Source organism: Eptatretus burgeri, chromosome 4 (assembly GCF_056783735.1).
Source record: "Eptatretus burgeri isolate ZD-2024b chromosome 4, Ebu_testis_v1, whole genome shotgun sequence".
Classification (NCBI taxonomy): Eukaryota; Metazoa; Chordata; class Myxini; order Myxiniformes; family Myxinidae; genus Eptatretus; species Eptatretus burgeri.
Window position 1 is genome coordinate 126,799,901 of NC_140964.1, and position 24,705 is coordinate 126,824,605.

The 24,705-nt window shown below is 44.5% G+C and overlaps 1 protein-coding gene and 1 long non-coding RNA gene across 3 annotated transcripts in view; one reads left to right on the forward strand and one right to left on the reverse strand.

Moving 5' to 3' along the window:
* Positions 1–23,477, forward strand: part of LOC147029061 (calmodulin-1-like) — a 37,854-nt gene extending 14,377 nt beyond the window's left edge. For both annotated transcript variants that reach the window (XM_085879986.1, XM_085879987.1), the window contains 5 exons: positions 11,399–11,429; positions 13,774–13,917; positions 19,136–19,242; positions 19,445–19,580; positions 22,938–23,477. In XM_085879986.1, coding sequence (XP_085736112.1) covers positions 11,399–11,429; positions 13,774–13,917; positions 19,136–19,242; positions 19,445–19,580; positions 22,938–22,966 — 447 coding nt within the window. In that variant the 3' untranslated portion in view covers positions 22,967–23,477. Of the gene's footprint in view, positions 1–11,398; positions 11,430–13,773; positions 13,918–19,135; positions 19,243–19,444; positions 19,581–22,937 lie in introns of those variants that run through there.
* Positions 1–24,705, reverse strand: part of LOC147029059 (uncharacterized) — a 75,132-nt gene that overhangs the window by 28,201 nt on the left and 22,226 nt on the right. The window lies entirely within an intron of this gene.

Here is a 24,705-nt window from a genome sequence, read left to right on the forward strand (position 1 = left end):
GTACAGTTTTTGTGGACTATGCATACATGAGACGTGTGAAATGTTGCAAGGTATCAAACATTTGATCTGATATCTCCCATGCACTTCCAAGGTTGGAGAAGGCACATTGGAATTCACTGTTTAATCGCATTTTGTCCAGTGGTCCTGTTTTGCCTCGCCCAAAGAAATAACTCGGTGTCACATCCAGTGTAAGCATGAAAGCCGAGAAGTGCACCACATATTTAATCTCCAAGGGATAACCTGAGTAGGGAAATGTCCACAAATTGAGTACGTGTCTTTGTTACCCTCTTTTGGTACAAGGTAGCCGGAATGTCTTTTGCAAAGGAAAGTAGTAACACAAATACATCTGTGTCCTCAGAAATAACTATCAAAAAAAAACATAGTGAGACTTTGCCACCAGAGATGGTACCCATATAGTTAGAGAGCCCAGTGACGTTTAATTAAAGTATTGAGCACGAAAGGTTTCAAGGTGTTACTTGATGGCCCATGTCATGAAAAACTAAATGAACCGTTTCTTGAGTTCGGCCACCATGGCCTTCAAGGGTTTTAGGTCCCTGGAAAAGGCCCCTTTTGTACTTTTAATCAAACTATCGAGCACGAGAAAAACGAAAATTGAAATCATCGATTTATTGAACTGAAATCATGAAATGACAACTCAAGAATGAAAATACGCAGGCTTGGCTGAACAAGAAGGCCCCAAAGAGAGCCCCCAGTTTGTTTTGATAAAACTTTTAAGCATGAACTCCAAAGTGGTCTTAGAATACTCCTATAATGTCCAAATCATCAAAAACGCCGCTCAAGAAAAAAATTACCTTGGCCCGTTGAGACAAGAAGGGCCCAAATTAGAGGAGGTGTTGAAAAAGGGCCCAAATCGGATACTTGAAAAGAATAAGCAGTGTCATCGCTATCATCAATGTCATCCAAGTCGTCCTCATCTTCCAACAAAGCACTTTCATCTATCTGTTCGTTTTCATCGTCTTCCTTCTGCTTTTCAGGAATAACATCGTCTGGAAGTTGGTCGCCTTCAAACCACACAAAACGATAAGTGCCGTCAATCAACTCCCAACCCTTACTCGGTATTTTGGTCACACTGTTGAGGTGAGCATCATGCCAGTATTTCGCCATGAACGCAGTTCTTTCAATTTGCTGTCTCACCTCTGCCTCGCAAGGTGGTAAGCCACTCGCGTCAACACCTTTCATTTTTGTGAATGGTTTGGCAGGGTCCTTGGGTGCGTACGCTATTTCAAATACACGGTGTCTGTATTTGTTCAGCGCCATGGGCTTTTTGGCACCGTACAACAAACTCGTGAAGTCTTCAATGGCTTGCACCACCATCTCATTGGGCGCTTCTCCACCTTGTTCTGCGAAGACTTTCTGGTGCCTTTGATCTTTCTCCAGAATAGCAAGCGGGCGCTTTTTCCGCTTTCGTGAGAAGGCTGGAGTGTAATTGCACCCATGAATGAATGGAACGCAAGGAGCATGGCGCATAACAAGGGTCCACATTCTCTGTGATACGTTCACATATCTTCTGTCACCTCGACCTGACGTGCCAACCCTTACCTTACTCGGTATCCATACACCGAGGGTCGTTTCGTGAACGTGATGGAGGAGTATGATGAGGATATCAGTGTCCGATGCCCTGATCACCACGTTATCGTTATCGGACAGTCGCGACTCGTTGATGTGCATAAGGTGCTGGCAGATTCTCGTGTCTCCTTCAGGATGATTGCTGCATAATTCTCCAACTATAGACTTATGGATCTGTCCGCCCTCCACAGCGAAACGTGCACAGACATCGTCAACTCCAAAAAAACTTCCTTGTCACGGAGCGCATGGGCATGACGTTGATCTCCCCAATCTTTCAGAAGGAATCGCGGTAGCTGGCTTTTGAATGACCTAGATTTCAGAGCCTTATTCAAATCCTTTGGGCGGATTTGATCTGGGCCAGTGATCGTGTAGCATACATCTTCAGCGCTGCATCTTTCCCGTTCACAGTCTTTAATCCAAGGTTGTTCACAGGTGTCGAAGACTATATCAACCCTCGTGGATGGGTACGCACCAACAGCATGAAGAATTGATTGCGATAACCATCCATAAGTTGGTTGGAGCGACGGTGGGAAGAGTCTGAGCTGGTAGTTACAGTCAATAACGTGCACATCAAGAGCTGGTGGACTTCCATGATGTGATATTTTTTGTTCAAGTACAGAGAAAAGGGCGCTCTTTTCCGTGTGCATTATTGTTCCGTCCGTTTTGCACATTGTGAGAGGTATTGGCATCAGGGGGTGAGAAAGTAGGTACTCTAGATCGACTTTCTTTTGTGACGCGACAATGGCTATTCTGCCGAACATGTCTCTGGTACACCAAAGCTGTCTGACGATGGGATTTTGCGCCCTTGGGTTCTCCGCTCCCTGATTTGAAAATGTCTTGAGTTGGTTTCTCTTGATTGGCTTCTCAAATCTGTCAGCGTCTTCAGCGCATTCTTGGATGAATGAAATGTGTCGCTTGCGACCTTCATTTGCGATATTTAGAAGTGACTCGGTGATTTAAGAGGTCGCGCTTTTTCCCGTACTGATGTTGATCAGGTAAAGAGTATTGAGTTTGAATGGGTATGCCGATGTCTGGATACTCTTCATCAGTTTCTGTAGATCGGTATTATCTTGCAGACAGTTCCCCCTGTGCATCGTTTGTTCGTAGCATCCCGACTATATCGAATAAAATGCCGATGAGCGCGGCTCGAGTCCCTTTCATGACTCTCCACTGGAGATGCCCGCTGTAACTGTTGGTTGATGCCGTAAATCCCGTCTGCCTTGAAGATGCATCACAATTGACCACCTGCTCGAGGGCCGGTCAATGGGAAGTCCGCTGAACTGGTTCTCTGTTCTGCGACACAAACAGCCCTTGCCATAGCATCTCCATCAGTCCAGGGTGTGTAAACTCGATATTCAGTAAATCAAGCTGATATTTCGTCATCCATCTTGAGTAATAGTGGCGGTTTGTGGCTAAGAAGACATCAGTCACCTGTGTAATCACCCAGATGAACAGGTCAACGTCATTCGTGCGGACAGCTCTGTCCATGATTAGAACCAAAACTGCGCGGTTTTGCCGAACTCGCAATCTAGTGTGCTCTGCACCAACTTCCCGTACTCGTCTAGTACTGCATTAATGACCCGAGATTCAGCCATGGGGTCCATTGACTGGATGTTGGTCATATCCACAGAATGAATCGGAGTAACCAATTCGTCGAAGTTCTCGTATGTGGTCAGAAATTCGCTGAAGTGAAGAACGTGCAAGGCTAAGGCAAACATTGGGTGCAGACGTTTGCAGCGGTTGTAGTTTGTGCATTCAATGAAGCCACGTACTGAGCCAGATGCAAGGATGTCTGCATCAACCAGGAGCTGTGGTCCTCCGGATTCACTGATTCGCTTTCCTATTGCTCTGAATAGACATTGAGACGTGGAAAACACCAAACAGGATGATTAAATCATCAAATGTTGCTCTTTCAGTAGAGTGGATTTTCAAAGCATTCTTTGCCACATCCAAGTCGTAAGTCATGACTCCGTACCTCTGCCCGAGCTCGGCAGCGCATGCCTGTGTCACTTTGAGGGTCTGGACAACGACATCTTTGCTCGTAGGCGGCTCCGGAATGTTTTTCATGCAGAGGACACGTTTAGGGGGGTGGTCAACATAGAAACGACCCATGAAGCTAGCCCACATTGGAATATTTTCCATCTCGAGAGCATGTGCAGTCATCCAGATAAAGTCAAACTTTCTCGCGTTTTAAGACTTATCAGCTAGACTAAATACACCCATGTTTTCGTATGTGAAGCGGTGCATGTGGGGTTTCTTCCGGTATGGCTCCAGTGCCGCACTTTGGACATTTACTTTTTTGTCTTGGCCGCCATTTGTGGGACGACACAGTGGGCATCGACTTCTCCGGAAACACTTCTTCAAGGGGTACTCCTATCCAGGCAGGAATGGTTTGATAAAAGATACCCATGGTATCGTGCAGTGTGTTTGCTCCAGAAAGGGTATGTATGACCTTGTCGTAATTGTCAAACGCCAGACCCGCCAGTTCATCCACCTCAGCTCCATCCGGGCAATTGAGCTTCCTGTCGAGAATGGAATACCCTAATCCGGTCTCCAGCTCCTCGGTTGCTGTATAGTTGATACAGTATCCGAGCCGATTCAAGATGGTCAATACATGGCGACTTCCGGTGAGTGACTTCAGCGCCATGGCGATCAGAATATGCGTGACAGGTTTCATGGTGGCCCCCGATACAATGAAAAGCGCATCTTAACTGGTGGCATTAGCTCAGCGTTTAACAACTTCTGAATGCTTTTTGACATTGGGACCACTAAATAGGACCCTGTAAAATGTCTCGACCAATTCAGGTGGATTACCTTCACCCTTTTTCAGTGAGTCAATTGTGAGTGGATCGGTGAGAGGCTCTTTCTTCACTGACTTCAGCGCCTTCCACATCACTAAAGTGGCTTTCGTTACCTGCCCTTCAGGTGATGACTTGAAATCGTAAACTGTTTCCACTGACTAATAATCAATGGGCGTGCTATCACACCATATATTTTGCTGGCTGATGCATTCATTATCAGTTGGCCTGCAAATCTCTTCTTCAGTACTTCGTCAAAGTACTGATTCACGGTGATGTGATTTTTCAACTTGAATTCTTCACACAGATCCAGATATCGATCGAAAATTGATTTCAGATGTTCCGGTCGTTTCCTTTACGTGTTCTTCGACGTATGCATATATTAATTCAAAGACTTCCTTCGAGACTTGCTTTTCAGTAGTTATATCCTCCTTCATTGCGCTCACTCTGTCAGCGGCTTTCATTTTCTCAGATCGGCATGAATGATGTACTTTGGCTTCTTTCGCAATCAGATCCACCCCTGATATCTTCACCAAGACATTTTGCAGCTTGAGAATTGTTGATATATCTCGTATCTTCTTCTCGGCCTGTTTTCTCTCAATCCTACCCTGTTTCTCTTTACTACCATTTGGTCGGCATTTGATGTTCTTATTACAAAACAGACATTCGTCACCAAAAATACCAGCAGTGGCCGTTGATGATGTTGGAGAAGTGACACGACGTAACTATGTTGCGTTCATCACTGAGATTTTGGTTGGTAATGGCAATGGCAATGGCAATTTTGATGAAACACCGCTGAGGTTTTTGTCACACTTGCTGTGATACCCGGTAGTATATAATGGGAATTCTGGTAAACGTTCGACCAAGCTACGATATTTCGATAAACTGAAGTTTTTCAGCAAGCGTCTGGAATTGGCTGAAATTCTTATCACCTTCAATTTTCGGGCGTCAATTCTACGATATTACTGCAGGACCCTGCAGGACACACATGAATAATGCAGCATGTCGGCGGGGTCGCCTCAGATGCTCCTCCTGGAAGACATATTTGGGACACTGTAAATCCTTGGGCAGTAAGTCGTGAAATGATCGCGACAAAGGTGCATATCCATTGGGCTTGTCTGAAATATGAACATGAACTTAAAAACAAAACAATCGGACTGGAATTAAATTTATCTGTTCTTTGGAATGGTGTGGTATTCCGGCTTACCTGATTGTGGAATAACTAAAATGGATCCTTTGTTGTCTTTTTTTTTTTTTTTTTTCCCCCTTTTGTTTCCACTGAGCTCATTTCTGGCACCGGGTCTGTGAACGGCAAGTCACTATCTGGAAGATGTTGTGCATTCCTGTCGTCACTCTGATGAAGGTTCTGGATGATCATTGTGGTCGTCATTATTAAACTCCGAGTAACTGGGATCCATTCGTTGTTCTGAACCCATGTTCGAGTGTCCAAACACAGGACTACTAGTACGAAAATCGAATCCGATTCCTCCCCTTCACGAGACTTACACAGCGCTACACAGCACTACGAATATATTCTCGGTGCTGTGATGCACAGTTGGAGCTAAAAGAGAAACTAAGTCTACTCTGAGGAATGAACTTTGGAAATACCACAAAAAATACCAAACTGCTGTTCTGAAAATGTTTAGGTTAGTTTCATTTTCTTTTTTCCAATTGGGTGCCCTTTTTGGGCCCTTCTTGTTGAACCAAGCCTGTGTATTTTATTTGAGTTGTCATTTTAAGATTGCAGTACATACCCGATTCAGTCATTGAGCCCGTGCGCGTTCTTTTCAAGTGTCTGATTTGGGCCCTTTTTCAGCACCTCCTCCAATTTGGGCCCTTCTTGTCTCGACGGGCCGAGGTAATTTTTTCTTGAGCAGTGTTTTTGATGATTTGGACATTATAGGAGTATTCTAAGACCACTTTGGAGATCGTGCTTAAAAGTTTTATTAAAACAAACTGGGGGCTCTTTTTGGGGCCTTCTTGTTCAGCCAAGCCTGCGTATTTTCATTCTTGAGTTGTCATTTCATGATTTCAGTTCAATAAATCGATGATTTCAATTTTCGTTTTTCTCGTGCTCGATAGTTTGATTAAAAGTACAAAAGGGGCCTTTTTCAGGGACCTAAAACCGTTGAAGGCCATGGTGGCCGAACTCAAACGGTTTATTTAGTTTTTCAATGCCATGGGCCATCAAATGACACCTTGAAACCTTTCGTGCTCAATACTTTAATTAAACGTCACTGGGCTTTCACACTAATATCTGGTCTGCCCATCCTTAGGGATAGGACAAGCTCAGGTCCTATCCCTAAGAGAGGATGATCACCTGTCTCTGTTATCATCTGAGCTCAAGCGTTTGGACATCGGGATTGCAGCTCTCTGAGGTTCGGAGACCGGATTGCGGCGAGATAATGGTGGGTGGTTACACCTACTATTGGTCTGGTCGCTCTGATGGTTACCATACCCAAGGAGTTGCTGTAGCTGTGTCCAATAAGCTGACCCCAATGATAATTGAGGTAACACCGGTCAACGAGCGTATTATGAGATTAAGGATTCGTCACTCCTTAGGTGTCATTTCCCTGGTCTCTGTTTATGCTCCGACTGAGGCAAGTGATCTCACCGTGAAGGATGCATTCTACGCCACACGAGTCTGTGGTTGATCAGTGCCCCAGACGAGATACACTTCTAGTCTTGGGGGATTTCAATGCATCGACTGGAACTGATAGGGACGGTTATGAGGTGTGTGTTGGTCCCCATGGGTCAGGAACTATGAACCAGAATAGCACTAAGTTCCTTGACTTTGCAAGAAGTCATGGACTTAGGGTGGCTGGTTCATGGTTTCAGCGCCCACAAGCTCATCGCTGGACTTGGTATTCCAACACTGGCGGTGTGGCAAAGGAGATTGACCATGTCCTCATTGACGGTCGTTGGAGGATGATCCAGAACTGCAGGGTCTACCGGAGTGCTGAGTTCCTCAATACTGACCACAGGCTTGTTGTAGCAACTCTAAAGCTGCACCTTAAATCCTGGAGAATGGTACCATCCCAGCCGAGGCTGGATGTTGCCAAGCTCAGGGATGAGAGAGTAGCTAAGGAGTTTGCGAACAGGCTGAGTGGACACTTGGGGGTCTGGGTGCTTTGGGGGTCCTGAAGAGTTGTGGAGCGCCTTCAAGACCACCGTCCTTGATGTTGCCGGTGGATGCCTTGGAGCTCACCGCAGGGCAAAGAAGAATTTTGTCTCTCAAGGGACACTGGATACCATTGACCAGAGTCGCAGGGCCAGGCTGAATGGCAGAGCTGAGCTGTTCAGGGAGCTGAGGCGTAAAACTGTACGTGCACTGAGGGTGGACAAGGAGGCCTATGTGCGAGGAATCTGTGAGGGGGTAGAGCATCACCTGTGGACAGGTGATTCTCGTCCCGCTTACAGGGGAATTCGCGCATTACGTTCATCCAAGCCCATCCCTCGGAGCACTGCAGTTCGAGCAGAGAGTGGTAGGCCCTTGACAGAGGAGTCTGAAGTGAAGGCCCGCTGGGCCGGTTACTTTGAGCGGTTGTACCAGGCTGATCCCCCAACTGTCGAGTTGGACGTCAAGGGTGTTACAATCCCTGTTGCTGACCCTCGAATCAACTGTGGTCCACCTACGCTTGTGGAAACACGGGCTGCGGTGAACCAGTTGAAACGGGGCAAAGCTCCAGGGATCTGTGGCATCCATGCTGAACTTCTCAAGGCTGGTGGAAATGCTGCACTCTTGTCGTTGCATGCAGTTTTGTGCTCTGCTGGAACACAGGCATCATCCCAACTGACTGGAAGAGGGGGCCTTGTTGTCCCTCTCTAGAAAGAGAAGGGTGATCGCCAAGACTGCAACAACTACCGAGGGGTGACGCTGCTCTCAGTGCCTGGCAAGGTCTTTGCTCGGATAATTCTCGATAGGGTTCGCCACCATCTGCTTGAGCACCAGCGTCCAGAGCAGTCAGGCTTTACACCAAAGAGGTCAACGATTGACCGTATCCTTGCACTTCGTGTCCTCACCGAACGCAGACGAGAGTTTCGGCAGGGGCTGCTTGCAGCCTATGTTGATCTCTGTAAAGCGTTCGATTCAGTGAATCGGGATGTCCTCTGGAGGATTCTTGGTCTTCGTGGGGTGCCACCAAAACTGATCGATCTGATGTCTGAACTCTACTCTGGTACTGAGAGTGCTGTGAAGTGTGGTGGTACCATCTCTGAATTATTTCCAGTTGTTACTGGAGTTCGTCAGGGATGTGTACTTGCCTCCACACTTTTCAGCATTTGTATGGACTGGATTTTAGGGAGGATGTCGGAGAGATCAAGTTGCGGTGCGTCATTTGGGAATGTCAAGATCTCGGACCTTGACTTTGCAGATGATGCAGTCATCTTTGCGGAGACTTTAGACATCCTCTTGGGGGCCCTCGAGGTGCTGAATGAGGAGTCGGAGCCGTTGGGATTACGGGTTTCTTGGGTCAAAACTAAGATCCAGGCTTTCGGTGACATCTTGGATGCTGCTGTCCTGTCTGTGTCTGTTTGTGGTGCGGATGTTGAGGTCGTGGAGAGATTCACTTACCTTGGCAGTGATATTCATGTCTCTGCTGGCTGCGAGTCAGAGGTCAATAGACGTCTGGGTCGGGCCTGGGGAGTCATGGATTCACTGGATCATGGGGTGTGGCGCTGCCGGTACCTGTGCGGGAGGACGAAAGTCCGAGTCTTCAGGTCCTTGGTACTTCCAGTCTTGCTCTATGGGTGCGAGACTTGGACTCTGACCAAGGATCTGAGACGGAGACTTAATTCCTTTGGTACCAGGTCTCTTCGGAGAATCCTTGGCTATCGCTGGTCGGATTTTGTGTCCAACGAGCGGTTGCTGAGAGAGACTCTGATGAGATTTGTTACCTGCATAGTCCGTGAGCGTCAGTTGCGGCTGTATGGACATGTGGCTCGTTTTCTTGACTCTGATCCTGCTCACCAGATTCTCTCAGCGAGGGAGTCTCATGAGTGGAGGAGGCCAGTGGGTCGACCACATGCCTCATGGTTGCAACAGGTTGACCATCATCTCAAGGAGATGGGGATGGGCCTGGCATCTGCCTGGGGGATGGCCAGACGGAGGCCCCTGGAGTACCGGCGGAAAGTGGACGCAGCGACGTGCTGTTCTGGCACATGCTCCCATACCTGACCTGACCTTGTTGAACCAAGCCTGTGTATTTTATTTGAGTTGTCATTTTAAGATTGCAGTGCATACCCGATCCAGTCATTGAGCCCGTGCGCGTTCTTTTCAAGTGTCTGATTTGGGCCCTTTTTCAGCACCTCCTCCAATTTGGGCCCTTCTTGTCTCGACGGGCCGAGGTAATTTTTTCTTGAGCAGTGTTTTTGATGATTTGGACATTATAGGAGTATTCTAAGACCACTTTGGAGATCGTGCTTAAATGTTTTATCAAAACAAACTGGGAGCTCTTTTTGGGGCCTTCTTGTTCAGCCAAGCCTGCGTATTTTCATTCTTGAGTTGTCATTTCATGATTTCGGTTCAATAAATCGATGATTTCAATTTTCGTTTTTCTCGTGCTCGATAGTTTGATTAAAAGTACAAAAGGGGCCTTTTTCAGGGACCTAAAACCGTTGAAGGCCATGGTGGCCGAACTCAAACGGTTTATTTAGTTTTTCATGCCATGGGCCATCAAATGACACCTTGAAACCTTTCGTGCTCAATACTTTAATTAAACGTCACTGGGCTTTCACACTAATATCTGGTCTGCCCATGGACTTCTTGTTTCAAATATCCCATGTCGTAAAATTCCTAACTTTTTAAAAATTATTTTCCTGCAAGCTTGTATGCTTAATAATATGTAAATATTAAATCTAAAATTTCAACTCATTGGGTTGTGGCAACGCTGTGGATTTATGAGCCTGCTGCTCATGTGGAAGCATGGCTCGAGCGTCCGACGTCAACATAATGGGGAGGAGGGGGGAGTTCTACATATCTTGGCGAGCTCTGGGGAGAATGTTTTCTCTGGGATGAACTTCTTTATTCAGAGTAAGCTTGGCAGAATCCCATTTGTATTTTAAAATAATTTCCACCAATAAAAGTGGTAATTTTTTTTAGCATAAAAACGTAACCGTGAGCTCGCTCACCTTTGCATGCATGCAATGTACACTGAATGATTTGCCCCAGAACAGCTGTTGTTTTTATTTTAAACCTTCTCTATTCCCCCCTCTCACCCCCCACCGCCTATAAATTTTGACTCGTGATGGAATTGTTTTCGTCAGTCAGAGTGATCTGAAATCGCTGTTTATCAACATTTACCAATAAAAATCAAACCTTGCTGAGTGGTTAAGAGCAAGGAGCCCCCAAAACTCTCCCAGAAGGAAAGGAACGGTATTGTTTGAAAGACCCCTGGTTTTCGCATGGCTGATTGATTTATTGTTGGGCCCATAAAGGGGTTTATGGTTCCTGTGCAATTTGTTTGTTTTTATCACTGCTTGTCTGTCTGACTTGACTAATAATTCCATTATCGTTTTATTGTCTTTGCATGATTAATGCAAATACAGTATATGCCAAAGGTCTCGTGTGTGCTTGTTTTTTTTTTTAATTTATTCATTTTTTTTTAAGCTCAATCCAACTGTGAACTCTTCACAATCTAAGTGTAAATGCAGACCCACTAACTCTGCCCTAAAGTGTCCTGCCTTTGTCTTTGTTGTTGGCTGTGAACCCTAAATAATGTATGCCATGCAGAATGAACCGATGGAAATGCAGGAAAAAAAAAAGTCTCATTTCACTAAAAAATTCTGAAAAAGAAAACTCTTTTCTGCTGTGCTTGGTGGTTTGTTTGCAGGTTTTCTTCCAAACAAACATTCCATTTTGATATCTACCGGGGTCTTGGCAAATGCAAGACAAACAAAGCAGCCCTGGATGTATTGTATTCGACTAGCTTTTGTTTAGTTACACTTCATGTATTTTCCCCCTGCTTTATTTATTTATTCATTTGTTCTCTCCCCCCTCTTTCCTCTTGTTTCAGGCTGACCAACTTACAGAAGAGCAGATTGCAGGTGAGGTCAAAGAAGCATGGTTTTTTTTTTTTGTTCAACCCATGGTAATGCTTTGTGCCTCTCAAGTTGCATTGATGCTCAAAAGAGAGGAAAAAAAACCACAAACATTATTTGTGTTGGCCATGGCACATAATATTTAACATGAATGGCTCATTGGAATCAAGCTTGGGACAAAATCACATCCATAAATGTACAGTAATACTCCGGTTTACATCTCTCCTTTTTTGTCGTTTCACGAGTGCATCATCAGCTTCGTAATACCATGACCATACTTGTGTCGCATCAACTCGCACTTGCGTCGTTTTAAAAACCATACCTTTTTATTCTAGAGTGTTTTCAAAACTTGCAAGACTGATGGACACAAGAAAACATCAAATGAACTACTGTACATTGCTTAGCACATAAATGTCCTGTCCATTGGTAAGAGGCATTGCAAAAATTTTACCTTGTAAGTTAAATTGTTGAACTTGCTGTTTATGTTGCCGCCTTATTAAGTTTACCTCTGACTACGATGTGTACCATTTATAAATATGCCGACATTCATTGACGGAGGAGGAAGATGAAGAAGAGGTACCTCCAACTTTGACCGCTTCCAGAAGAGGTTTATTTTTATTTGAATATGTCTGACTATTTTGATGCCTCTGCTGACGAAGTCACTGGAGGCATTGTTTTCGGATTGTACGTCCGTACGTGCTAATTTTCTCCGTTTTCTGTGCAACCACTTATCCGATCAACACCTTCCCCCCCCCCCACCCCCACCATAGGTGTGACTACTACTGCAGAATGTTTTAAGTTAATTATGATGTCATTGGTCATGTGGTGTTGCAGCCATGTTGGGTAAAAAGGAAAACTTTGGACTTCTGTATGTGAAACCTCTGCTTGGAAAAAAAGAATTGAAATTTGGCACATGTCAAGTACTCCCCATGGGAAACCTGGGGGGAGGGGGTTGTCATCGGTGGCTTTGTTATGACATCATTTGTCATTGCACGCTTTACCCGATCGGTATGAAAATTTTTGAGGGTCATCTCGTGCTAAATTGTTCGGGGGGCAAAAAATGATGTCATGTCGTTTGACGACCTCCATATTGTTTTAAACATTAAAAAAAACTTTCAAAAATCATCTCAAAGGGTTGAACAGATCGAGGCGAAACTTTACAGTTATGATCGCCTATCCATGAGGAACAAAGTCTCCACCTACGACGTCGGTCACATGGTTTGGCAGCCATATTGGATTTACCCTAAAACCTATAAAAATCTCCAGAATGGCTGGACAGATCGGGCAGTAGAGAAAATAAATTAATATCATGTAGGGGAATAGGTTTGAGTATCTGGGAGGAACAGTGACCGGGGATGGTCAGTCTGAGGCAGAGGTGTGGAAGAGGATTCAGGTGGGTGTGAATGTGTGGAGAGAGTAATGGCAGACAGAAAGATGTCAAGAAAATTGAAAGGCAAGTTTGATGTCATATGCAACACCAGCCTGCCTTTGCAGTCTGGAGATGGAGGCACTGACAGAGAAACAACAGAGGCTGCAGTTTGCGAGAACAACTGGGTCAGGAACGTTGTGGGAATGAAGAAGGTGTATAGGAGGAGGATGGATGGACTGAGGGAGGAGATTGGTGTGCAGATGAGTTTCATGGGGAGATGGGCAGGACATTTGGTGCAGAAAGAGAGAATGGCAACGAGAGCGTGGATAGGTTGAGGTAAGAAGCTCGGAGGAAAAGAGGTAGACTGTGGCTGAGATGGGAAGATTGTGTGAGGTGGGACATCCATAAGGGTGGTGGTTTGAGAGTGGAGAGAGTTGGCTGAGGACACAGGGTGTTGGAGGAGTATCATGGCCAAGGCAGGACAGAAAGTGTGGTACTCTAACCTCACCTCTTTTATAAATGGAAGAGGAGGAGAATAAGACTGATGCTTTTCTTGACGCTTGATATCCCAAGGCCTTTGCCACAATTACCAATATGGTGGCACACTGAGGAGGAAGACAATGGGATTAAATAAAATATAGATGTATTTTTATTTTTTTTTGGTAATTAAAAACCGGATATAGAGTTCTACTTCTCTGTCATTAGCATGCATGCCATTGTTTAAATGGAAACGCCTTTATGATCTTGTCTTTCTGTTGCCTTTTGCGCTGTCCCACAAAATGCACACAACTAGGTGGGGCACTTGAACATTGATGAAAATATTTCAAGATGCATTCCAAAGGGTAGCTCAATAATGGGCTTGCATAAATGTCCCTTACAACCGTTTCATCTTCAAGGGAATTCAAACTTTACATGAGCATTCTCCTTCTGTCATGACCAAACATAGTCCTTCTTTTACTGGGTGCCATTTCTGTTGCACAGAGTTCAAGGAAGCCTTTTCACTTTTTGACAAAGATGGCGATGGCACCATCACTACAAAGGAGCTGGGCACAGTAATGCGCTCCTTGGGTCAGAATCCTACAGAGGCTGAACTCCAGGACATGATTAATGAAGTTGATGCGGATGGTAAGATGCTGTTACTGAAATGCCATGTTTGGGGTACTGTTTTTTTTTTTTTTTTTTTTTTTTTTTTTTTTTTTTGTTGTATTAATCATTTGTCTTGTTTTCTGTTCACTTAGATTTGCAATTTTATTTAACGTACAGACTCTTGAAGCTTGTGGATGAGTTGATGAGATGAATTGGATGAACAGCCATATTGGATTTAAGAAAAATATTAAATGTTTTCTCTGGAAACGCTTAATCAATCGATGTGAAACTTCACATTTATGATCCAGTAGTGATGGGAATACACGTTTTAAATTTCAACTTGATTGGCCACATGGTCTGGCAGCCAGAATTATTTAATTTTTGGATGTGGGCTTTTTTTTATTTTTGAATGAGGTTCACTTGGCTGTGCCTGGATGGGTTTGAGGATAGATGAGTAGTAGCGGAAATGCACATCATATCCAGGTTCCTCCTGATGACTTCATCTTTTCTTTTTGCTTGTTTGGGTTCCTTCTGATTATGACAATGCAGGACTACCTATTTGGTCTTCCATTTGATCTGAATTGAATTAATTTTAATCCCATTCTTTATTCAATTAAATCATAATTTTAAAAAACGTCATGAGTCGGGGTCAGCTGTCCGATCAAAGCAGGGTTGCACCAAAGCGAGACGTCTTTGTACCCGGTCATCACTGCCAGCAGTAATAAAGAGGCAGTTCTAATTTTGTCTCGTTAATTACGTAACACGCCACACAAAATACACCACACAAAACAAATCTTGGCGAGGGGTCTGCAATTTCTGATTGCTCTTTTCGTGTTTTATTTATTTATTGTTTTTTTTTTTGTATACTTTGTCGAGGCTCGTATGAGAGCTAACACACAATGCACAGCAAGGGGGCATGAGATGGATGGGAGTGGGAAGGACAAAACAGTGGGGATCGGAGACATTAGGAGATCTAGGAAGCGAGAGGGATGGGGCAGGGAACACGGGGTTTACAAGATGGACATTACAGGGACTTTCAGGAAGGAAAACACGGAATTTGAAAGAGGTGGGTTTGGGGTGGATTAACAGGGGTAGAAAAGATTGAGGATTTGGATGGGGGAGGAAAAGAGGTGGTGGTGAAGAACAGCTGGAGGCCTGGAGGGAAGAATGGGATTGAAGAGTGTGGGAGTTTATTCCAAAGGTGGGGAAAAAAGCGGAATGAAAGAGTGAAGGTGAGCAGTGATTTGTGATTTTGGTAGATATCGCAGACAGAGCGGGGGACCGGAGAGGAGACGGTAGAAGACAAAGACCACCGACCTGCCTGCGGTGAGAGGCCCAAAGGCTAAGCCTCATCGTGGGAGATGCCAATCATCCGAAATTCCTTGCTTTCCACAGCGTGAAGCCAAGAAAGGTGGGAGACAGGAGCATCAGCCCAGAGGGGGGAGCAGTGCTCCATCAGGCTGCAGACGAAAGCTTTGTATGTGATCAGGAGCTCAGGTGGGCCAAGAAAGGACTTTGCATGACTGAGGATTCACAGTCTGCGACTGGCTTTGGAGGCCAGGTTGGAAATGTGGTTTTCCCAGGAAAGATCATGGCAGATGGTGAGACCTCGAAGCTTGAAAGAAAGGACTTCTTCCAGAGGATTGTTGAGAAAGTGGATGGGTGGGGGGTGGGGTTCCAAACGGTCCTTTCGGAGAGATATTGTGAGTGTGAGATTTGTCCGGATTGAAAGACGTTCCACGTGTTGGACAAGTTTGTGATTTTACCCAGATCTGCAGTGAGCGAAGAAGCTGCTGCTTGCCGGTCTGAGGGATGACAGATGGTATGGCAAAGGGTGGAGTCATCAGCACAAAGATAGAGAATTTTCCAGAGTTGGAGAGATCATTGAAAACCAGAAAAAGAATAGGGCCCAGAATGCTGCCTTGAACTCCAGCCTGGGCAGGCAGAGGGGATGAAAGAACTCCATTTCGGGCCACATGTTGGCTGAGACAGGAGAGGAAGTCTGCGAGCCATGAGTGGAGATGGCCTTGGATACCATCGGAAGAGAGTTTGGCAAGCAGGGCAGGGTGCCAGACCATGTCAAAAGCATGCGATATTGTTGTGCCGTGTTTGGTGGCGAGGACGACCGCGAGAGGGAGCAATTGGGCCGTCTCTCACCGAACACGGGACTTGAAAGGTCGTCACCCCGGATAACTCCGGAGTTGATGGGTCACTTGGAGCAGTGCTTCTCAACCTTTTTCAACTCGAGGCCCACTCTGGCTCTGAGGAAATTTTTGAGGCCCATCATACAGAATCGTAATGAGAAAAATAGCAATAAAACTTAACGCCAAAACAAATCATTATACTTACCTTTAATGAGACACTTGAGCTTGCTTCTTGGAAATAAGATGGTCAAGTCGTGGTTTGATGGGGGACAGGCTCACATGCAAAGTGGCATTGAGTGTTTTTGGACTCTTTAGTGCTTTTCATTTTGTCACAGTTACAGTCTAGAAGCCCGATTCACAGAGATAGGTTGTGGTGAATGGTAAAAAATCTGATGGCATGCTTTGACAAAGAAGTGTATTCACTGCTTGCCAATATCCAGAATGAAGGAAGGTCTACTTGTGCATGCTGAAGCTTCAGACGACTGTCTGCAGAAAGTTCCATCAGTTCATTTTCAAGTACAACGGACAAGGCCACATCTTCTGAAGCAGGATCCACTGAGAAAGGGTTCAAAATCCAAAGGTTTCCTTGCCTTGGGTCCTCTGGAAAGTAGTCTGCAAACTTTTGTGATAACTCGGTCAAATGCTGGATTATGAGCCCAGATATGTCTGTATGAGGAGTGGATTCAAAAGTTTCACTCAGAAGTGGAAACATCTCAAGTCGTCCATCCTTCACTTTTCTGTTCCAAAGAACAAGCTTTTTCTTGAAGCCTTCAATTTTGTCAGCAACAAAGAACACTGAACTGTTGCTACCTTGCATTGATATTGTTGTAGAATTCCCGCCCGTCGGCATGCGAACGACCGCGTCTAACCAATAGCGGTCGCTTCGCCCACCGAACGGACAATCCAGTCGCAGCTTTCCGGATCAACGCCAGAAACCAGCCACGGATGTGTTTTTAACCACACCACAACCTTGTCCGCACTCTACCCGCGCTGCAGGGTCCGATCGCCAAATCTTCGATTTACCTAATTGTTTGCGCGGGTAGGTTACCGAGAGATTGTACCTCAACGGGACCGCTTGGAAACGAGCCGCTTAAGCAGCTCGTTTCCTTTTGGGATAACCGAGTGGGGTATTATCGCGCAGTCCCGTTGGATCCGATAACTTTACCGGCTATTTAAAAACCAACTATATTCCGAGTGCAAGATGGGGCAGTTCAATGAGGGAATGGACGCAACAAACAGGTTTACATTCACACAAGGACATTTTATTATAATAAAGCAAGTATGAAATTAAACAAAGCAAAACACGTATGCAATTATACAAGCAACAAAAGCATGACAAAAAAGACCTACAACCCTCTACTTATTATGTACAGTCACTTGCACTTAACAGCAGTTCCTACTTATTAGACAGGCCCACGGACACACGTACGTGCACACACACACACCCAAGGAATGGTGGCAGAGGCCTTCAATAACGAGCTCCAGCTCGGAAGACAGGTGAGCTGAAACTCAGAACCTATCTCGAACCTCTCCACCTCGTGTGGTCTTCAAGTTGTTCGGACCCGGGCTCTAGCGACAGCGAGCTGGATCCAATCGCTGTGATTTGCGATCCTTCCCAAGTTCCCGCGAATCCTCCCGCGCTTCTCAACACGTGCTGGTGAGATGAGGCGCCGCTCCTTCCCGTCGATGCGTCGCTTCCCCGAGGAACCACCTCCACGAAGAGGTCTGAGTCGCACCAAGCCGGGAACCAAAATGGAGAACAAAGAGCTCCACGAGCCAAGAAGAAGAAGCCACCACTCGCAGCTCGAGCCGAGCGACCGGCTTAACTTCCTTCCAAGCAAAGCAGCTCAAAGCTAAAAGCTCTCCCGAGCCAAACAGAAGCCGAAGCTCACTGAACCACCAAAGCAAAAAGCCTCCTCCCGAGGCAGGCCTCAGCCGAAGCTCACTGAGCCAGCCGAAGCAAAAAGCTTCCGAAGGCCTCAACCCTAACCCAAGCCAAACAGGACCTGAAGATCTGCTGAACGGCTACTCTCTACTCCCTTCTCCAACTCTGCCCCTGAACAAAAGAAAAGATCTCCTCTTATCCTTCTCCCGCCCTTCCCCCGCTCCCGGCGTGACTCGTGACTCATGCCCTCGTGCTCCATCCCCCGCTCAGCCACGGGTGGGAGGGAGTTGTTGACATCATGAGTCACGGGACGGCAGGGTGGTTCTGCCTCTTCGCGGAAGAGGGGGATGGATGTCTCCATTGTTCGTTCCCTAACTATTAAATCGATCCGCAGCGCATCTAATTGATTTCTGAACATTTAAACAATGGAAGGTGAGCTATTTTGGGAACAAGCACTTATCGACATAGCTGACTAAAGGAACCTGTATTTTGGGCTGTGTGTGCCCCCTGAAGCCATATGGTGTAGTGTAAACATGCCTACAGCATCCTCTTCTCTCTCTCTCTCATCTTGCTTTCCTTTGTTTTTACTTTTTGTCGTTTGCAATAACAGTTGCTTCGGTGTCCTATCTTTCCAAAACAAATGCTCGTGTGTGTGCGTGTGTGCGTGTGTGCGTGCGTGCGTATGTGTGTGTGTGTGTGTGTGTGTGTGTGTGTGTGTGTGTGTGTGTGTGTGTGTGTGTGTGTGTGTGTGTGTGTGTGTGTGTGTGTAAGTGTGTGTGTGTGTGTGTGTGTGTGTGCGTAAGTGTGTGTGTGTGTAAGTGTGTGTGTGCGTATGTGTGTGTATACTCCTACATATGTTGACATTAGTGTATAGTTCATACATTTGTAGCAGTTCACTTGATAAGCACTCAAAAAGTATACATGCTGTTTGAGTCTGCTCCTATGTGTACATGTGGTCTCTTTGAAAGAAGTTTTGCTTTTGTATGTAATGACATGGAGCAGATATTTATTGTTGATGTGCTCCCCCTTGAAGACATGAAAACCTTGGGGACAAGGAAGTGCATTATGGCAATTCAACCTTGTTCATTGAGGGATTTGATTGTTTCAAGTGAATTTATTTCCAATGAAATTATAATTTCATTCCACACTGATATCTGATTTTGTTGGGTTTAGCAAATCTCATGGTCTTGTTTGAAACTGCAGTACTAAAAGCTGTCATTGCTCACAGGGAATGGAACCATCGATTTCCCAGAGTTCCTGACTATGATGGCGAGAAAGATGAAGGATACAGACAGCGAGGAAGAGATCCGGGAGGCATTCAGAGTATTTGACAAGGTTGTTCCTTTTTGCATTTAAGACGGCTTCTTTTTCAGTTTCTCCTTTGTTTGCTGCTTGGATTGCATTGAAAGTTGTTCCGTCAAACTTGTGTTGATTGTTCCCCCCCCCCCCCAATGTCCTTTGCATTGACGTCATCGATTGTGACATCAATCTGCATCATTTTCTTTTTAAGTCTGTGTTTTGCACACGCTCTTTGCAGGATGGCAATGGCTACATCAGTGCAGCAGAGTTGCGCCACGTAATGACAAACCTCGGGGAGAAGCTCACAGACGAGGAAGTGGACGAGATGATACGTGAGGCTGATATCGATGGAGATGGGCAAGTGAATTATGAAGGTAAGTGTCTGAAGAAGATTTTTTTCTGTGTTCATGACAACGGCTGTCTTCCATTGCGAAAGTTTTGTAATCTTTTTAAGATGATACATTTTAAAAACGACAACGTGAATTTCTTGCTGTTTATACAAGAAAGGATGGTCTTGTGTAAAATTAATTTGAGCTGGATTACCATTCACGACTATATGCTTGTACAACCAAGGGTCATCCATGACTTGTAACTTGAGTCAAAGGTTGAGATGATCACCTTGCTTGCATATTTTCTCATTCATATTATTATTAGGTCAGCAAGCTGACAATATAACAGTTCAATGTCCCCAGATCTGTCTCTGTCTGTCTGTCCAGCATTCAATAATTTTTATTTTTCTATCTCCTAGACGTTTTGGCCGATTGAGTTTTTTAACTTGACACGATGATAATACTAGTTGCTCTCTATAGATCGTCTGAGCCCTTTTTCGCCTCGGGGTCAAGTGCAAAATGGTCAAATGGCCAATAAGGAAGCATCGGACGGCTATAATGCATAATGGGTTTCGGAATTATTAATAAGATTTTATTTGACCGACTAGTTTCTCATTGCCTCTGTTGGCTAGCCCTGTTTATTGGGCAACACGAGGTCTGCTGACTTAAACACTGCTTCGCGTGGTTATTAGGTCATCTCTTCGAGCATGACCTAATAATATGGGTGTCGATGTCCTTCGATCCATCCGTTCACAATGAAGTTGAAGAGGGAGATCTGGTCATTTGTGATCCTGATAGAGGTCGATGAGACGTACACGATGGTATGACTTTCAAGGTCAAGGTCACGAGGCCTTAGAATTTGAAAATCGTCATTTTCACAACTTCAATCTCCTCTGCCATTTCTCAAGCGATCTTGAATTTGATTGTAGCATATGAATCTATGGGACAATATCTAAATTTGGTCGGGCCGGATTTTCGATATTCGCTTTCGTGTCACGTGACTTCAAAGTTGGCAAAAAATGCGAAAATGACGATTTTCAAAATCTATCTCCTCATACATTTCTCAAGCGATCTTGAATTTGATTGTGGCATATGAATGTATGGGACAATATCTAAATTTGGTCGGGACGGATTTTCGAATTTCGCTTTCGTTTTCGCGTCATGTAACTTCAAAGTTTGCAAAAACTGCCCTTCCTTCAGGAGGCTATACATTCTCTACTGGGCATGGTGAAAGTTGGTGAATGGTGTCCATTGCATAGCAGCTGACCTTGTCTTTCATGTCCATTCGAAAGAATACCGATATCTTCGAATACGTACACGTCACGTGACTGAATTTTGCGAAAACTGCTTCATGTAGTTGCAAAATGATGATTTTCAAAATCTATCTCCTACATTTCTTAAGTTATCTTGAATTTGATTGTGGCATATGAATCTATGGGACAATATCTAAATTTGGTCAGGCTGGATTTTCGATATTTGCTTTCGTTTTCGTGTCACGTGACTTCAAAGTTGGCCAAAAATGCGAAAATGACGATTTTCAAAATCTATCTCCTACATTTCTCAAGCGATCTTGAATTTGATTGTGGCATATGAATGTATGGGACAATATCTAAATTTGGTCGGGACGGATTTTCGAATTTCGCTTTCGCGTCACATAACTTCAAAGTTTGCAAAAACTGCCCTACCTTCAGGAGGCTATACATTCTCTACTGGGCATGGTGAAAGTTAGTGAATGGTGTCCATTGCATAGCAGCTGACCTTGTCTTTCATGTCCATTCGAAAGAATACCGATATCTTCGAATACGTACACGTTACGTGACTGAATTTTGCGAAAACTGCTTCATGTAGTTGCAAAATGACGATTTTTCAGAATCTATCTCCAACATTTCTTAAGTTATCTTGAATTTGATTGTGGCATATGAATCTATGGGACAATATCTAGATTTGTTCGGGCCGGATTTTCGATATTCGCTTTCGTTTACACGTCACGTGACTTCAAAGTTGGCCAAAAATCTCTCCTGACCCGAGAACACAACACCCCAGTAACAGGAACTCATGCTTGTTTCTCGCAGAGATGACCGTCACTCCCGCATGGGTGTATTTTTTTAAGTTCTGTTTTCACTTTTCATAGTCGCAAAGGTTGAACACTCGTTGCATCAAGTTTTGTGAAAATTGCATGCTTATATCGTCAGTCTGTGTGGCATGCATTGCAGCGAGGGATAGCTTCTATGCCATATAACGAGGCTGTCTTAAATTCTCGTAGATTTCTGTTTTCACTTTTGGGACCTTCTGGTGGAGCTTCACGTTTAATGAAGATAATTTTTGTGCAAATCCGCTCAAACGCACTTGATGAGGAAAATATATTGAAGTCAAATAACCATGAGACTCTGGAAGGCACACCACATGCTTTCCGTTCATTGCTTCATCTCGTAACTTGTCCTTGTGAGGGACTGCTTATTCGTAACTTCTGTGAGATTAATGTTTATTTTAGATGGTTTGGGGATGTGCTATTCAAGTATATGAAATAATTCCGGTGAAAAACGGACGTTTTAAGATTTTGTTTGGGCATTTCATCCGACGAAGAGCTGGCTGGTCACATGACGCCGTGCAGGCAGCGAGTGATTGAGCTTCTCAGTGGCCTGAGGGTCCAGCTCTGTTCTGGATACAGCCATTAAATACACACACTTCGAGTATTTATATCACCGCCTTAAACGCGGGTTTGAAAATTGTATAAAGATGTTGGGAATGATTCCTAGAATATGGAGATTTTTGCTTCGAGTGGCCTCACGTGTTTATTTTCACTTTCCGTAGTCACTAAAGTTGATTAACACTCGGTTGCATCAAGTTTTGTATCTGAGTTGACCGTCAAACCCGCTTGGGTGTATTTTTCTTTAATTTCCACAGTTATTTCCACGTTCTTGATGGGTTAGCCAGGGAATGTTTTTGGCCCATGTGCTTCACGAACCGTCTGGCTAGGCATTATGTTCGACTGAGTAGTTGGGGCAGGAATTTGGAATTTGTTCGTGGTGCCAGAGATAGCTCGTCTACTCTTGCAAAGGACACTGTGGGACCTTTAACGTCCACCAACTAATGCTGGCAGACGGGATGCCCAATTTAACGTCCATCCGAGGGACTTCACATATTGATGAATGGCCTATGAAACAGCAGGATGCCAGTTTATAGCTGGGTCGGGATTCAAACCGAGGATACACATCTTGGAGGCGAGTGTGCGTACCTGCAAGTCATCCTGCCGGCCCTATATTTTCTCACCAACATGCCTGTTTACTATTGTTTCCCACCCTTTATTTTTTTTTCGCTTTTTCAGGAATCAATATGTTTGTCTAATGAAGGACATGACTAATTATTTATTGAGTGATTTATTGTATTTTGCTTCCTTTGCAGAATTTGTTGAGATGATGACAGCCAAGTGAACAATTGGCGTAAAACGAGTGTTGCTTGATTTTTTGATTGTGCTGGTTTTATTCAACTTTAGATCGTTAAACATGTAAATTTCTTTGTTTTGTTGCTATGAAGCCTGGGAGGTGATCGGAGACATAATATCCACACAGCACCAACACCACAGTAAACATTCCAAGCTGAAAATGTTAGTGTACACCTCATACACCGATGGCATTGTCTGTGGGTTGTGATGTTCAGATAGAATGTATGCATATGCTGCCCACAGTGTACTATATTGAAAGTAAGTTCAAATTTCTACCAGTTTGTACTCTAGTATCTACTTAATACATTGTATTGCACTGTTGCAACTGTTATCTGGGTACTGTGCTGTAAGTAGTGTCCACGTGGCACACCGGGTTTTTTTTTTTTTGTTTGCTTCTCTTAAACCGTAGCTTCTGTGACCGGTTCAATGCTAAATGGAAATTAACCATTGCACATTGGTCGTCTTTATTCAATAAAAAACCCAAATGTTTTGACCTTTTATGTGAATGCCTCGAAGCATTGTTTTATTTTTCTATATTCCAAGTTCAACTCGCTTTCCGATGTTCCGATGATAAATTATAACTGCACTCGGTGGAGCACCATACCTCCACCAGGGTGAACATATTGGCCAGATCTGCATCCTGACTTGAACCAAAATCTAATCTGCTTGTTCTCGTCACCGAACCAACTCATCAACTTAGTTTTGTCATGTCATTTTTTGTCACGTTGGTGAAAAATCGCTTGGAAAAAATTCCCAGATTCTGATCTTCACCAAAATCGAATTGCTCCATCCTTGTCAAACACCCAACCTCTCCACCAAGTTTTATCTGAATCAGTCCACAACTGAGATATCCTGCTCACCAACAGACAGACGGGTGAAAGCATGACGTCAGTCGTCCTTCGGTGGTGGAGGTAACTGGAGTTCAGTGTTTGGCATGCATGCTTTCTCAGCTGAGTTTATCGAGGACTTTGACTTACCTCCATAAAAACCATCGTTGCATGTTTAGCTGCAAATCAGTGTTGCACAGAATTAATATGTTGAGGCATCCATTTTGAAAACAGATTAATTACAGGGTAAATATATGTCAATTTCATGGGTCATATGAGGAACTCTTGCTATATAACACTTCCGGTTCTGGGTTTGGAGCGTCGGCAGGTTCTCTCGGGGTCTCTGTCGACTTTCTCGAAGTTAAGTTTCCGGGACGTTATTTGTCCCATTTAACTGTTTATTTTCTCACCTACATATGAGTGTGTTCCGAGTGAGTTTTTGTTTCAAAAATTGCGCTATTGTGTTTTTGTTGTCTTTGTCTTCCCAGGTTCATTGAGGCCTACCAATCCTTCCCCTCTCGGTGTACGATCGTGTTTACTTGTATTCTCTCCAGATTTACCTTCAATTCCTGTTTTTCCAATGTCCCCCATCCAACTTTTCCACCCCAACTAAACATGAGTCCCGATCCTCCTCCTGCTGGCACACCATCTTTATTCTACTGAGCTGACCTTCTCGCCATTACCTTCATAATTTCTTCCTGCAACCTTCCATTCCCGAATCTTACCTGTTCATCAAAAAAAATCAATAATCTTCCTTGTATACTTTTCATCGATCCATCAGCTTCACTCTGCATTTACCATTCCAAATTCACCACACACTTCCATGATTTTACTTCAACCTTCCCTTTTCCAAATGTTATGCAATCCTAATTTAAAAGAAATAAATTAACTTTTGACTTCA